The 17,601-nt window shown below is 39.1% G+C and overlaps 1 protein-coding gene across 1 annotated transcript in view; it reads right to left on the bottom strand.

Annotated features, from left to right (window-relative positions):
* Positions 1 to 1,346: 1,346 nt before the first annotated feature.
* Positions 1,347 to 17,601, bottom strand: part of LOC124711936 (polymerase delta-interacting protein 2) — a 62,597-nt gene continuing 46,342 nt past the window's right edge. The window contains 4 exon segments of the mRNA XM_047242195.1: positions 1,347 to 1,605; positions 9,487 to 9,557; positions 9,559 to 9,693; positions 14,519 to 14,682. Of these exon segments, the coding sequence (XP_047098151.1) occupies positions 1,482 to 1,605; positions 9,487 to 9,557; positions 9,559 to 9,693; positions 14,519 to 14,682 (494 nt within the window). The 3' untranslated portion in view covers positions 1,347 to 1,481.

Raw genomic sequence — 17,601 nt, forward strand, 5'->3', positions numbered from 1 at the left:
CCAGCACCACACAACTGATCATCCCCTCTCCTTTCTTCCATTGTGACAACCCATGACATAGCTAATCAACATCTGCAGCAAAACCAACTGAAAGGAGTTGCGTGCATGTGTGCGCATGTCCTCTGTAAATATGCAACCTTCGTTAATAGGGTGCAAACATTCGTTGAGCCTGAAACACAATCTCTCTCTCTCTCTCTCTCTCTCTCTCTCTCTCTCTCTCTCTCTCTCTCTGTGTGTGTGTGTGTGTGTGTGTGTGTGTGTGTGTGCACGCGCCATAAGCTCACTTTCTCACAATCTCTTTTTTGTCCCTATTTGCAACTCCACATCTCTGCTGTATGGTGAGTAGCAACTACCCTTTTCATAATACTGTTACATTGATATGAGCAGTAATATTTAAAAAACTGATGGTAAATACATTAAATATACTGGCTACAGAGTATCAATAATACTCTATTTCATCACCTTGACAAAAATAATAAATGATAAATGAATGTTTCCACCTTCAATGAAAGTTAAACTGGATATAAGATTAAGCAATGCTGACAGCATAATTAGTTCATGATATAACACCTGTCACAAATGTTATGTGATAACTGAATGCAATGTGTGTCAGGTTTCAAAGGATAAAACTGTACTCCTCAAAACAAGGCATGTATGAGTAAGTGAATGCTGAGGTCATTAAAATTCAGTACAATTTTATTTACAAGAAAAAGTACAAAACATTACCATGATATGAACTTACATAAAATGTCACACTGCTTTTCTCATACCGTAATTACATTCGATGAGCAATTTATTCCAACTATGCTGGAAATATTAAAAATGTTACCTATCAGGAACTGTGTACACTTTCATACTAATTATTAGTTGTAAATGCCTATAGCAGTCTCCACATTTATTTCTTAAAACAGAATAACAGTCACAAGAATTTCTGTAAAACTTAGGACATAAGCCTCTAGTTTCAGAAAAGCAGTTGTTTAAATGAATAAATTGGCGCAATCAAATTTTGCAGTTTTGAGAAACTGTAAAACATTTGACTCATCATTACCACTGGCATAAGAATTGTCACATTTTGAGAAATGGGTCAAAGTCATTGAGGATATCCACCATCAGTCCTCCAATATCCTTCTATATAGCCTATCCATTCAGCTCTTCATTTCTCCAGTTTCTTTTCTGATCTTTACTCCGTGATTTGAATCTCTCTCTCTCTCTCTAGTACCTTCTTCATTCTTCTTGCATCTCCAGAAGAATAAAATTACTTCCCCTTATTCTCCGGTAGAAAATGTTTCTTTTTCAGATTTCAGAAGATAAGGTTTTGTATTGTAGAATCAATAAAAGAGACCAACTTTCACAGGCTATCCACAGTTTCAATTCTTTAATTCACTTGCATCAGCAAGGACAGTTCAGAAATTACAACTTGCACAATTGTTTTTTCAAATAAATTACTGGAATCTGTACAATAAATACAATTAGTCTCTAATTCATTCTGCTCCCTGTGTAGGTGATGAGGCTGGTGGCTGCTCTTCTATTTTGCTCTCAAGTGGGAAGGGCGGGATGCGACAGTCGAATGAAAATCCATCTTCACGCTCCATACGGAAGGTGCCCCTAATAAAGAAAATTGCAGTATTCAATGCTTACACAGGTATTCAACTTTCTTTTAAAAATTAACAGTATATAAGCGAAGCTCACGAATTTAATAACAAAGTCCCACAAAAGAGACAGTAAATTTCATTGCGCTTTAATGCAAGTGGATTTTTTTGTCTAGTTATGCACACAAATTGCTTGGTAGGCGACCTGTTTAGCAATGCAATTAGAAATCCAAACAGCTGGCATTTCATTCCAACTTTGTACGAAAAGACACCCCTTCCCCTCATCGGGTACTAAATGTGGTTTTCCGGCAGAATTCTCTGCATGCACATTGATATGTACATACATGTGTAATTCACCACATAGAGTCTTCATAAATCAACAGGCTGCGACTGTCCAGAGGTCGGTAGAAGAATGTATGGGCACACAAACTCATCCCCAAGTACCTCCCTGCCCATTAAATCAATGTGATGCTGAAACCTTTCTTCATATTGATTATTTCCTTACTTTATTTTATTCACAAGAAATTAGCATATTCTACATAATAAATGTCAGAAGTAATCAGATGATAAAGGAAACAGTGCGGCGGAAATAGTGAACAACGGGGACAGGCAACTACACACGCGCGCGCGCACACACACACACACACACACACACACACAAAGACGCACACGACCACCAACTCCAGCATATTGGGCCGGTATGCAACATCGCATGTGAAGCAAGCAGAAATCTGGTGGTGGTGGGGAAGGGCAATGGGAAGGGGTATTAGTGTACAGGTGGGGAGAGAGAAGAATGCTGCCTGGTGAATTGTTCAGGGACTAGAGTCAAACAGGGACAGTGTCAGGAGGTTGTGGGGCAGGGAAGTGTGGGGAAAAAATAAACAAAATATCAGAGGAGTGGGGAAATACGGCTGGATGTGTTGGCAGAGGGCTGCAAATAAACTGTCATCTCACCATTCTCATCTCCCGAGTTGGCGGCGTGTGTGTGTGTGTGTGTGTGTGTGTGTGTGTGTGTGTGTGTGTGTGTGTGTGTCTCCCCGATGGAGTCTGTGGCCAAAAGCTACATATGAGTGAGTTCTCCTCCATCCAGTAAGTATAGAAGGATGGCAACACAGAATCTTGATACAATTTATTATATCAAGTATAAGTGGAAGAGTCTAAAATATATATCAGAATAAGGAAGATAAGAGTGTAATTTTTCTATTTTTCTGCATTGGATACAAACTCTCCCATCCCCTTGTTCCATGATCTTTACCGAGTAGTGCCACTTCTGCCCGACATGGTTGAGTAAGTAAACTCTGCTTGTGTGAGTGGTGAATATATGGAAGGGGGTGTGTGGAGTGGGATGAGGCAGGAATAACTAGCAGCCTCCAGGGTAATAGAGGACTGCTACAGGTATAAGCTCATTGAGAAAATACAGTAGGAGTATGAAGGAAGGTGGAAGTAACAAGAAGACAAAGAGGTAAGAGAATATTCCACTTATGGAACTGAGAGTAGTACAGAAGTGTACTAAAACTCTTGTTGTTATTCTCTTACTGCTCTTATTGCTACCAAACCTGGCCCTGCTGACCTACAACACTTGCCACATAGCCAGATACATCATGCAACATTCAAAGGAACACAAAATTATATAAAAAATCTGTAAAAAATATGTCAACCTGTTCGCTAAAACCATAGGTCCTGCAGAAATTTCAGTTACCTCCAAGTATATCACCACTGATCACAGGTGTGGAAGGCAAAGTTCAGAAAAACAGAAAGAATTTCTGTTTAACATGTGTGTAGAATAAGACATGATTGGAAACTGTATAAGCAATCACTAGCAAATGTTCAGCACCAGAAATATCTTGCACAAATCCTGAAGTATTGCAGTCCATATAAAGCCCATATTCTAAACTGTAGTATGGAGATGCAATATTCTAAACTGTAGTATGGAGATGCAATATTCTAAACTGTAGTATGGAGATGCAAAGTATTTCTTTTTTGTGTGGGATATTGGGATAGCAGTGCAAAACAGTCTTCTGATAAAGCATTTAGTACAGCTTTGCAAGAATGTTTGTCCTTACCACTAATAAAAAATGCACAGTTTTCACAGACAATAAAAGGTTAATAAAAGTCACCCCCTGACACTATCACGTGACTGGGTATCTCTGCACCGTCTGATTTAGGTTAGCTTTAGGTGACACTATTATGAGAGTGTTACAATCTTACATGAATATCTGAATACTGACTGAAGTCCACCACAGCTGCTTATTCTCTTACCTACATATCATTTACATTCTGCAAGCAGCCTTCAGAGTGTGGCTGATTGTACTTTTGGTACCACCATGATATACTTTCTTCCCAATTGCAATCACTAAAGATTTAGGGATCGAATGACTGTTTATGAGCCTCTGCAAAAGCTTAACTCTCTCCGATTTTCCCACAATACTCACTCAAAAGAGATGTACAAATTTGCAGTTAAAATTCATTTTGGGGCTCACTAGACCTAATGTTTCCATTCAATGCTATAAAGACACCATCTTTTAGGAAATATAAACTCTTTTTCCAATGTCCATTCTACTCATGAACATTTTATAGCTTTCCACTTAACGTTTCAATCAACTCTCAATTCCTAATATAGTATGGAGTGATTGCTTTCTAGCAGACACCCGAGACCGAGGACTATGTCGCAAACATTATGACAGTTTAAACTTCCTGGCAGATTAAAACTGTGTGCCAGACCAAGACTCGAACTCAGGACCTTTGCTTTTCGCGGGTAAGTGCTCTACCAACTGAGCTACCCAAGCACGACTCACGCCCCATCCTCACAGCTTTACTTCTGCCAGTACCTCGTCTCCTACCTTCCAAACTTTACAGAAGCTCTCCTGCGAGTTCTGCAAGGTTCACAGGAGAGGTTCTGTAAGGTTTGGAAGGTAGGAGACGAGGTACTGGCAGAAGTAAAGCTGTGAGGACGGGGCGTGAGTCGTGCTTGGGTAGCTCGGTTAGAGTACTTGCCTGCGAAAGGCAAAGGTCCCAAGTTTGAGTCTCGGTCCGGCACACAGTTTTAATCTGCCGGGAAGTTTCATATCAGCGCACACTCCACTGCAGAGTGAAATTCTCATTCTGGATTATGACAGTTGACAAGCAGTAATTTAATTTACTCTATAAACTGAGAGACTATTTCTGGCATATTCTGAATATGTGACTTGTCAGGAGAGACTGTTACAAGTCTTCACAATGCACTGCAGATCAAGATATATCTATTGTCAAGACCATTGCAGAACTGATGAAGTGTCTGATTTAAACCCTCCATTCCAACTGTGCTGAGATTCCCATGAATGAAGCTAGCTATCCTTACCACTTCTAGCGATTTCCAAAATGAACTAATAATTGTCTCACACCCCAGGAAGCAGACAACATTGTCACTGTCATAAGCAATAATTTCCAGACGACTATAACCCATTTGCAACTCTGTCAAACAGTGACCCTCCCTACTCCAACCTAAGGGTATCCTGACAACCTTCAAAGAACTTCTATTCTCCAATCTCACCCCACCTTTCTTCCTCGAATCCCTGGCTTGATATTATGAACTCCACAACCACATAGAGAAGTGCCATCCCTTACCACAAAAACTGATCCTTACTTGATCATCATCTCTATAGACTACAACTTGACCACTGCTACAGTGCTCGAGTTGCAGATTAAATTTGCCAACAGTGACACATATCTGTCCTTAAAGTCTGCTGCAGTGTCCGCATCACAGCAGTATGTCATCTCATCTCATATCACTGTCTTTTCCAAAATTGTTATCTACAACTTCTCTCCTCATTCCTTGAGTATTCAGTATATGGGCATCTCAAGATCTGTACGCCGGAACATATGGGATTCAACACTGTGGCTGGTTAATGGGTCCACTGAAAGTGGCTACACTTCAGAAGACCAACATCTTCAACCTAATGCCTGCAGCCTACCCTTGTATATTGAAGGCACTAACCACTTCCCCTCCACAGTTCCTATCCATTTCTAACCAGTGCTTTGTTTCTCACTGTCTGTGGCAGCTCTCCTTAGATCAACATCCCAATCATTCTTAGTCTGACCACCATAGAACACATCTCTCCCAACACCTTGCCGATTGCAAATGCACAGCACCATTCCTGTTAACCATGGTTAATTACATCCTCATCCACAATTATTTCTCTTTTGAAAACAATGCCGTAGACACTGAGATGAATGCATCATGTAACAACCTGTTGATAAACTACTTGGTAAAATCATTTCAAGCCACTTACAATTCTAAATCTCTTACTGGTTAAGATTCACTGAGGACATACACTGAAGGAAAAAACCAAAACACCAAAATATAATTAATGCACAGTAATGAAAATTCATGAAAACATTTGTCTAGGCAATATATTTAAATTATTAACACCGCATGATCACAAGTTACACATGTTAATGTGTGGTTTCAACTCTATGAGACTGCAGACGTGTATGCAAGTTGCATTTACATGAAGAGAGAGAGAGAGAGAGAGAGAGAGAGAGAGAGAGAGAGAGAGAGAGAGAGTGTGTGTGTGTGTGTGTGTGTGTGTGTGTGTGTGTGTGTGTGTGTGTGTGTGTGTGTGTGTCCTAAAAAATACATGGCCATCACGGGCACTGAGGCAGAACCAGCTTTTATCAGGAAACAAAACAGACTTCCACCCCAACATCCAACGAGCTCTCTCTTGACACACTGATGGCAGCAGTTTGGAATCAGTTGAATGTGTGCTACAGGGCATCTGGTGCAGAGTTGTCCTTGAAGTAACCCAATTTTTTAATAATTCTTTGTGTCACTGCGGTGCTAATTGCTGCTGCAAATGCAGTACAATGTGCAAGAGCCACACAACAAACATGATGGGCTTGATCTCAGCAATGCCACATGGCCCTCTGGAGTCCTCTTTCAACCACACGTTCTTATGACCACTGTTGCCGCCAACCATGTATTGTGGCTACATTCCTGCCACGTCTTTCTGCAATATCACAGAAGCAACATCCAGCTTTTCGTAGCCCTATTACACGACCTTGTTCAACCTAAGAGAGGTGTTAATAGTTACATCTCTGTCACCTTATGAAGGCATTTTTGACTATCAACAACTCACTAAATCCAATCACAACTAACACAACTATTACAGCATGTATTTAAACCAAACCTGATTGCATCCTCATAGTGTCACTATTAGCACAATTCTTATGAGACTGGTGTGAAATTTGAATAGACATCATCTTTCAGATGTAGAAACATGCCTAGCAACTTTTGTACATGTTGCATAGCTGCATCTTGGTGCTGCCATTTTTTTGTGTCAGTGTATTAATGATCTGAACACGAGTACTTCCTATTTCTTTCTTCTAGAATCTCAGCGTCTTTGACCCCAAACAATTGAAAATCCAGGATAGAATAGTGACAATATTATGACTGCTACTCACCATATAATGGAAATGTTGAGTGGAAGACAGGCCCAACAAACACACTGCTCTTTCAGTCAAAAAGCCTTCTTCTGAATTAGAAAAAACACAAACATAAAACACATTCATGCAAATGTAACCCTCACACACATGACCACTGTCGAGAGACTGGCCTCAGCAGCCAGAGACAGCTTTGCCTAGGCAACAGTCCAAGAGTTCGAGACTCAGTCTGGCAAACAGTTTTAATATGCCAGAAGATTTTTTGGTCGAGAGCTTACTTATTCGGCAGTCTTTTTGTTGTGCCTGTCTGCAACTCAACATTTCCACTATACAGTGAGTAGCAATCTATCCTTTCTGTAATGTTGTCATCTTTGACCTCATTCATTTCAAATGAGCTTGTTTGTTACGTTCTGTGCTGAGGCTTCTTTTGTTGTGGCTGTATTGCTCTTCAAATGTTGGTGCCTGTGCTGAGAGAGAGCATTCCAGCCGATATTAAATACTTTGCATACAATTTTCTGAAAACTATTTGGTGAAAAAAAAAATTGATTTTGCACATCTTACAGCCCAATATTTTCACTCGAAGAAGAACTGAATTTCTTTTCATTATCCACCATACTTACTGGGCTGCATCAAATTAAATAAATGACTGCACTAAATTTTAAAGAGGTGAAAATGCATTGGCCAAACTTTGGGCTTGGTTGATTTTAGTTCATACACTGCAGTAAATGTGATGCAGGTAAGATTTCAAAATTTTACTTAAAATTGAAAGCAGAATAATATCTGACTTCATTCTTGAGTTATTGGGTTTTATATCTGAAGGGTGTTCGTGCACGATATGCCCATTCATGCCCTTGAACATCATGGATCAAGTGGTCATAAAAACTGTCATATCTCAAATGATTCAAGATGTCAAAACAAGGTTTTCTGCAAATGACAGCACATGATGAGACAACATGTTCTATGATAAATACTCCAAACTTTTTTTATTCACTGAGATATGCAAGTTATTCAACTGCAGCAGTGAGAGGTCTGAAGCTCAGGATGCATTTCGACATCTATAGCACTGTCAGAAAATCCAAGCAGTCATGCATATACACATCCACAACACCTGGGGAACAGTGGGGCAAGATGTATAAACATGCCCACAGCATTCAAAGGGTTAAACTAGTCACCTCAGTTCAGTAAGCCACTTCTCTGGGTGTTCACTTTCTCTTTGCTACTGGATCCCTATGAATCTCTGTTCACATCAAACCTTCCAATTACCAATATCATCTCAACATTGACATCTGCAACCCACTGCATATCAGGAAGTTCCTACCATAAAACTGAGGCACCTACAGATGCCTCATTTGTAGCAGCTAAAGGTTTTGCCAAAATCTTTCCAAACCAGAATTCTTCTCTCAACCTTGTCTTGTGCCCTACCTCTGAATACATTTAACACACTCCCCACACCTGCTGATAAATAAGAACTTTAACGAGTTGATTTCTCTCTCTACATAGGCTTCAGTTATGTTATGTCATGCTCTGAAATGAGGATATTCCTCATGGGACTCATCCATAAAAGTTGTTGTCCCCAAATATCCAAGCTGCACAACAACCAATCTTGTCCTAAGGGCAATGTCCTTATGGAAGATCATGGTGCGCGCGCACGCACACACTTTGTTCGAGTGATACACCTGTAATCTCCCCCCCCCCCCCCCCCCCACTTTTTCCCCAATCCCAGACGCCATTAGATCCCGTCTTACACTTATTTCTTCTTACCCTTCTGTCCTCTCCCCCCCCCCCCCCTCCTTCCACATTTCACAACCCATGCCAGATTCTCTCCCATCAGTTTAATGTTTTCTCCACTTGAGATGCCACAAGTGAAACCATCATACTCCCTCTCCCACTTTGAATATTTCACCTTCTCCATCATGCTCTTTCTTTTTCTTCCAATGTTCCTCTGGACAAACACCTGATCTGCCTCCACACAAAACAACTTTTGCGTGGTAGCATAATTTTCTTCAACATCCTCTTAACTTTCACTTCATCACCCATTTTACATTCCTTCCATTTCTCTACCTACCACCCCGGCCATGACTGTATGTATTAGACATGTTTTAGTGTCATGGGGCAACAGAGACTGGTTTAAGAATATTTTTGGGGAGCAGAAGCCAAATAATTTTCAGCCTTTTCTAGGTGCATGTCTACTGCTTAGTGTCTGTCTGGTATGTAGTGACCTATTGTAATATATACTGTATTTAATCCTCGATTTTCTGTTAATGGAAAGTTAGCAACCCTGTCCATATTTATCATTTTCTTCAGAGGATGGATATTGTGTTTTCTGAACTATGAAAGTAAAAGAAATAAAATTTTAAATTTTGTAAGTTATTCTATGTAACACTTCAAAATGGAGTACTTCCATCCCAAGCTTTAACTTATTGGAACTGGGTCTATGAAGCATTTCTTTAAAATGTTATGTTTTACTGCATAAACCTACCACATGTGGCCTGATGGTGCCTGCAAACTGACATGGCTGCTGTACTGGAAAGCTGGCGAAGTCCGAGAGAGGGACAGGTTCCTGGCCAACCACTCCACGTCCACGCACTGTCTCCAGTGTACCAGACAGGCTGAAGATTCGCCAGTGCCGCTCCCGCAGCTGAACTGATAATTTTCCAAGATTCTCAAGACGTATGCAGTATCGCCACTGTGACAAGTAAATAAAATAATCAGTTGACTCTTAACTCATATACTAGAGGAAGATATTTCCACCTTAAAAATCCTTAGAAGCCTAGATACAATTTGCCACTAGAAAATGGTTATTATTTTACATTCAAATCAGGTTTTCAATGTACTAAGAATTTCCCAGTGTCAAATTCTGGCTCTTACTTATAATTTATATAAAATTCAAGATATGAATATTCATGCTACATATCACAAAACCAACCAATCTGAATCAACGTTTAAAGCTATACATGTAATTCCTGTACTCCCCCAATATATCACTTCAGAGCAACACTCTGAAGGATCTTTGAAATCTGAAACTAGCTCCTCCATCAGTGTCCATAACTGCAACCTCACTTATTGCAGTTTTGCCTTCAAACAGTACACCTCCAAAACAGACACTGGTATTTATGGGTCAGCTGTAGATGTCCTTACTTTTGTACCTATCAAACCTCACCCACTTTCTGGATAGTGTGAACACTTACCAAGCTGTTTCTTCTGTTCTGTGAGACATTCATTCCTGCCTACCTGCTGGAAGATTTATCATGCCATATCCTGAAAATATTGGGGGGGGGGGGGGGGGGCACAGTATAAATATCACTTTGCCATGCAAACTCTTACAGGTACCCCACCCTATTTGTTTTTGTACCACTCCTGTCAGTAATATAATTTGTTTTCCTTTATTTTATCTCATCTAGTGAAGAGCATATGCGCGACCGTAGTACAAAACAGCTTATTTTTATTCGTGCCCTATTTCAATTGATTTTATTATAATAGTACATTTGATTTTCCTGGAAATATTTTATCTACAAGAATGTTCTTAACAAATGAAGAGTAAACACATGGATGTGAATTTTGCAGTTAGCAAATAGATGTCCGTCTTTAAATGAGGTTTTTTTTTATTATTTGAAAGTTCTAATGCTCCTTCTCAACAAACACATTTTTCTCAAAACTTTTTAAATAATAAAGTTACTCATATTCAGATTTTTTTCCTGATTCCAAATATGTCCACTTTCACTGGAATAAGTTGGTTTGTTAATTATTCAATTTGTAAAATTTTGGCAAGCTTTGGGATTCCCCACAGAAGTCATTTTGATGAAATAGTGCTTATAATTTTACATTCTTCTGGGCATTCAACTCTCAGTTCAATACATTTGGCCTTTTGCCAATTTTAATTTTATGGCCTCTAAATTGGCTGTCTTGTGTTAATATTACGAAGTAATAATAAAACAATGAAAACAATCAATTTTTGACAGAATAATTTAATTGGATAGATAAAAGATCTACCGTATTTACTCAAATCTAAGCTGCACTCGAATCTAAGCCGCACCTGAAATTTGAGACTCTAAATTCAAGGGGAGAGAAAAGTTTTAGGCTGCACCTCCAAATCAAAACAAATTTGGTCCATTCTAATATGAGACAATTTAGGTCGAATGAATAACGATACAGTACAGTAGTTTGGTTCGAGTCTTAAGCTTAGCAGTTAAGCTTTATCAGGTAGCCATTGCTATGCGCCAGGCACTCCGTCCGTATTTATTCGGGTACCTTTCCTTTTTCACGTGCTTTGTCTGGTTTGAATAGATAGCTTATTTTTCTTTGATCTGACAAGTGGTGTTTTCTTTGTTATAGGTGTTTACGTCACTCTAAGCTGAAAATGCATTATTGTACTGTGTCCTGCATTGTTTGTCGCATTCTGATACCGCTCGCGGCATGGCTTGCTTCTGTGCGTGCTACCGCCGCTTACAATAAAAAAAAGAGAGGAATTGTCTCATTAACGAAACAATGGCATGAGACTGCTATTTGTTGTTACTTACACTGCTGCTTTCTTTAATATAATAGACTGCGTATGATAGAAGATGTTCTGAACCAGAGTTTAGCTAAAATTTTTCTCTGTTTGAAAATCTTTGTGCACAGAAATAAGAGTCATCTTAGATTTAAAAATTTTAGTCATTTGCCGTGCTTCATTTCTGACTGTATCACTATTAGGCATAAGAATAATACGAATATAAACATGACATGATATGTACATTCTTCCGCGTTTGCTGTTGTCTCACACTATTTTCGTAGTTTATTAGGCAGACAGGATTTAAATGAAATAGCAGCAAACACGAAAGAATACATGGCAAAATGTTTATATTCGTATTATTCTTATGGTGAAGAGAATACTGCATGTAATTTACAGTTCATAAAAGTTCCTATTAGCAACCATCTCTTTTCACAGGTAGGAAAAAATTCAGAACGTAGAGTTGGTCATATTGACAAACATCCCAAACAGTCTTTCCAGTCGGATTTTCGTAGTACATTGAAATGCTGCTACATTCGAAGATGAACAATACGGAATTTGTATTTACTTCGTTGGATAATGTATGAAAATGCAGTGGTCGTAACTCGAGGTGGGGAAAAAAAAAGCTTGTTTTCCACCTTTTTTTAAATTTATTTACTGACACACAGGTTTTGGCACCAGTATTTATCTTTGTGCCTGCAAAGCATGCCCGTGTAGCGCTACATATATTCGACAGCAGAAGTTAGTTGTGGCGGCACCTACCAACATTTTTCAGAACTTCTGCTTACTTTGCACTCGATCCTAAGCCGCAGGCGGTTTTTTGGATTACAAAAACTGGAAAAAAAGTGTGGCTTAGATTCGAGTAAATACTGTACTCATCAAGCGGTGGCAGTACACACACATAAAAGAAGGTTATAATTAGACAAACTTTCGGAGCTAGTGGCTCCTCCTTCAGGCAGAAGGGTTGAAGGGGAAGGAAGAAGGGTGAAGGCAAAGGGCTGGAGAGGTCTAGGAAAATGCGTAGATTTAGGGAAAATCACCCAGAAACATGGGTCAGGGGAGACTTACCGCAGGCTGAGAAGGAAAGACTGATTGTTGTGGACGGCATCAGATGAGATTTAAAAACCTGAGATCTTAAAGGTGGAAGACAGGGTAATATGCAGGACAGAGATTACTGCTTAATCATCATGCACAAATTAATAAGAGTGACAAGCTAAATGCATTGTATGTAACAGATATGGGAGAGAGAGAGAGAGAGAGAGAGAGAGAGAGGGGGGGGGGGGGTTGAAAAATAGATGGGAAAGACACTGAAAGATGTAAAGAATTAAAACAGAGTGAAGAGAAGAGTACTTATTGTGAAGAAATGCTGAGATGGAAGAAATTAACATAACAGAATGTATTAATCAGCTACTTCGACAGGTCCGTGACTTCCTAAAATCATGCCCTAAAACAAGATCCATCCTGTCTGAAACTTTGCCCACCACACCTAGAATAGTTTTTCATCGCCCTCCCAATCTCCGCAGTATTTTTGTCAGATCCTATGCTGCTTCTGCACCCATCTCCCAACCCTATGGGTCCTACCCCTGAAACCGTCCTCACTGCAAGACTTGCCCTATGCACCCTCCTACCACCACTTATAGCAGTCCTGTAGCTGGCCTGTGAAATGACACATCATACACCAACTGTTATGTAAACACTGTTTGGCCTTTTAGATTGGCATGACTACCACCAAATTATCAATTAGGACGAATGGGCATAGGTAGAGGGTGTATACAAGCAACACGCAATATTCTGTAGCAGAGCATGCTCTACAACATGACAATTGTGACCTTAGTGCCTGTTCCACCACACACACCACCTGGATCCTTCCCCCAGACACCACTTTCTCAGAACTACACAGGTGGGAACTAGTGTTACAACATTTCCTTGGTTCTTGCTACCCACCTGGCCTTAATTTACATTAATTTCTTCGATATCAGCATTTCTTCTCTTCACTCCATTTTAATTTTCTACGTCTTTCATTGTCTTACCCGTCTATTTTTCACCCCCCCCCCCCCCCCCCCCCTTCCACCTCTCTGTCATGTACAATGCACTCAGCTTGTCACTCTTATTAACTCATGCAAGATGTTTAAGCAGTAATCTCTGTTCTGCATATTACCCTGTCTTTCATGTTTAAGCTCTCAGGTTTTCAAATTTTGTCCGATGCAGTTTCCAACACTCAGTCTTTCCTTCTCATCCCGTGTGGTAAGTCTTCCCTGACCTGAGGTTCTGGGCGACTTTTCCAAAATCTATCCCTTTTCCTTAAACCTCTCCAGTCCTTTTCCTTCACCCTCTTCCTCCCCCTTCGACCTCTCTGCCTGAAGGAGGAGCCACTGGCTCCTAAAGCTTGCCTAGTTACAATCTTCTTTTATGCTTGTGTTCTGCCACTGCCTGGTGAGTAGATTTTATATCTGTCCAATTGAAGGTAATAATAAAATTGATTTTTAATCTTACAGGGATCTATAAGCACGTGTGAAGGACAATGATTGAGCCCGTTGGAGGCTAGCATTCATTTAGCCACCATCATGTATACAGTATTTAAGATAGCCCATGTTAAGTGGCTTCTCTCCATTGCTGTTGGTTAGTTCTCACTTAACTATCAAAATGTGCATTATTCACTTTGTGTAAGTCAGTCAATTCATTAACATCTTGTAATCACACCATCTATTGATGTGCCCCAACCAGCCAGTCAAATCTTACTACACTACCACTAGTAAACTCTGTCATACTGTAACAGCCCACTTGTTTTATGTGCTAAAATTAATGCTTGTAACAAAACTGATTATCATACAATGGGATTTATTATAAATAAACAAGTAGAAATCTAAAGTTAATTACTGCAGTGTGGCATACATTATTTGGTAAACGTCTAAATTGTTTTCACTATGAGTGTCAGTGCAGCTACCAAATGCAGTCTACCAGGTGGAGCATTGCTATGGCGTCTTATTGAACTTTGTTATCAACAATGTCATTTACAGTTACTTACCCAATAAACAGAAGCAGTCTGAAATTCTCTAGAACCCATATAGAAAGGTATGACTGTCACACGAACATTTTCTGTTGTTTCCTTGTGAACATCCGACAATTCAAGCCATGGATGATTTTTTCTTTGCCATGCATCTAAAGTTTCTAGTCCTACAAATGGAGGATCTGAAACATGACCAGCAATAACCCTGTAACATCATTCATCAATATACTATTATAAAAATTTCATTACAGAAAGCGCACACTGTCCCTGAATTATCATTCACCTTTGAATTAATCAAAGCAAAGAACACAAACTACTGTTGTTAGCTACATAAACTGCAAAATAAATAATCCTTTTTATTGAAACCCAACCTACAGCCTCTAGTTTTTAATATGAAAACAGGATAACAGGGTAAGTAATATGCAAGTTCATAAAGTATTGTTAGAATAATGTCTCAATAATAATGACCCAAACAATAAAAATTATTGAATTTTACTCCTTAGTTGTATTTGTTGCTAAAGATAAATTTACCAGAACATGAGTACAGAAATTCCATCTTTCAAGTGGCTTCAACCAAATGTATAGTTATCTACTTTATACAAGTATTTTCACACTGATCTAGAAGATAATTCTAATTCTATAAAGCAACGAGTATTGAAAGTATAAAATGCACTACAGAAGGGAATGGTGAAAGTGATGGCTGAATGGGCAAGTAATGAAGGTTACACACACAATTTCCTGACTGTTCATAGGAACACAAGTGAACAGAGTGACTACACAGTAACATACTAATACCATAGATTAGGACTGCTACTGCATTCCAGTACTCATGACGTAGAGGCATCCCCTAGTCATGGCATATATCTAGAGACAAAATCTGGGTTGGGTTGTTTCGGGAAGGAGACCAGACAGCGAGGTCATCAGTCTCATCAGATTAGGGCAGGACGGAGAAGGAAGTCGGCCGTGCCCTTTCAAAGGAACCATCCTGGCATTTGTCTGGAGCGATTTAGGGAAATCATAGAAAACTGAAATCAGGATGGTCGGACGCATGATTGAACCGTCGTCCTCCCGAATGAGAGTCCAGTGTGCTAGCCACTGCGCCACCTCGCTCTGTGAACAATATCTGGCTGATGTTTACACAATTCACTTATTCTGTACACTTATCGCAACGGAAAATTCTATATATTTATAAAACTGCAGATAAAATAATGAACAGCCAAGGTGGAAACAACAACAAAAATTCTTAGAATGTAGCAACATTAACCCAAAACAACAAAAAAGCACATAATATGTACATATGCACAAAAAACTAAATATCTATATTTTTAAAAAGATAACAATTGAAAATGGTCACTGCAGAAAAGACAAATAGGTTACACGAGTGGCAAAAAAGTGCAGTTAGCAGCTTTGTGAATCAAATACATAATGGTACATACACCAAGGCATTTTATATGAATCTATGTGCCAGCTGCTTCCTTCAAATACTACCTGGGCAGCAGCCACAGTAGAAATGACACTGTGGCAGCTGTTTCACGGATGAGCTACAGAGTTCTGATTCGCAATTCCAAGAGAAGGGAATATGAGAGGTAGGTGGACCAATCTTCTTCTGGGCACCTCTTCTGCTGCTTCCAAATAATGAACATGTCTCCTCATGACGACACAATGTGTAATACAAATCCATCTGTGAAAACTGTCTGATTACACTGTTTAAACAATGGAAAATCAGTGATTAGAATTTTATGGCCTGCCTATTCAAAGGCATTGCTGAAGTCATAAATTATATGAACAGGGTGAATTTTGCAGCTTAGTTCCACTACTAACCTTTATCAAAATAATATATGTCGACTTTCTCTGTAAAGTATACTTAATGAAAATCAAAATAAGGGGCAGCTAACTCTTTATGCTGTCAAAAATGAATAACATTTTGCACAGCATCACCTTCCCAAAATGTAAGATTTGAAGTAGTGAAAATTATCTATGATTAGATACGTATACACTGAAAATATCACAAATTCAGTGAAGAATTGTCAGAAGACAATGCCTAATGTGATTAACAATTTATGGGAACTGAAAAATGTTCACGTAGGCAATTTACAATGCAAGTCTAATGGTGACATTTCACGAACAATGCAGGGCTGTGGGCATGATGTCCCTCAGACAAGCATTGTTAAATTTTTGAAAAGTACCTATTTCTGAGCATACTAGTAACTTCACCAAACTGACAAATTGCAAAAGTTGGTAGATTTAATTCATCTGAAGTGCATGTACAATCCATTTGGGGAAAATTATGAATCAAATAAACAGTTATTTCATTACATCTAATGTTCATTATCTAGTGTGAAAAGAACATGAGCGTTGATCAGACATGCACAGGACACTATATGGATGTCACATTAAATAGCAATGAAGAGGTATTAATTATGATTATCTATAAATGGTGAATCACAGCTCATCGAAAAGAGACTGTGAGGAGCAGTATACAGGCATGAAGAACTTGCCAAGTAACAACCTATACAGGTATCTGCAGTCTTACAGGTACTTATGACACCTCACCTCAGATGAAGGCTGAATGAGCCTACAAGTGGTTCACAGCTAAAGTTTATGCAGTTACAAACAAGGAATAATGACCCGGCATCAGAAGTAGATATAGTCATATATTGAATGACACACAGTTTCTGTAATTCCTCTGGGTCCAGCTGGATAACAAGTTTAAATCATGGCAAAACATGGGAAAACTAATCAAAAAGTTCAGCTTTGCCTGTTGTCCCCTAAGAGGCCTCTGTCATTGTGTCAATCTGAAGACAACAATGGTGGCTAATTTCGTATATTTTCACTCCCTGTGTGGGAGTGAATTCTGTGGAATTATCTTTCAGGACACTGCACCTGAAGTAAAAGTGCTTAGTCAGCACAAGTGAACAGTAAGAATATTGTGTAAAGCAGATAACCATACATCTTGCTGAAGCATTTTAAAGGATCTTTGATTTCTTACATTTACTTCTCAATAAATTTACTCCTTAATGGGTTTTGTAATGGACAAAAAACCTTTTCAGCTGAACTTATATGTACACAATCACAATAAAAGACACAAAAAAGTCTTCATA

The sequence above is a fragment of the Schistocerca piceifrons genome, chromosome 8 (assembly GCF_021461385.2).
Source record: "Schistocerca piceifrons isolate TAMUIC-IGC-003096 chromosome 8, iqSchPice1.1, whole genome shotgun sequence".
Classification (NCBI taxonomy): Eukaryota; Metazoa; Arthropoda; class Insecta; order Orthoptera; family Acrididae; genus Schistocerca; species Schistocerca piceifrons.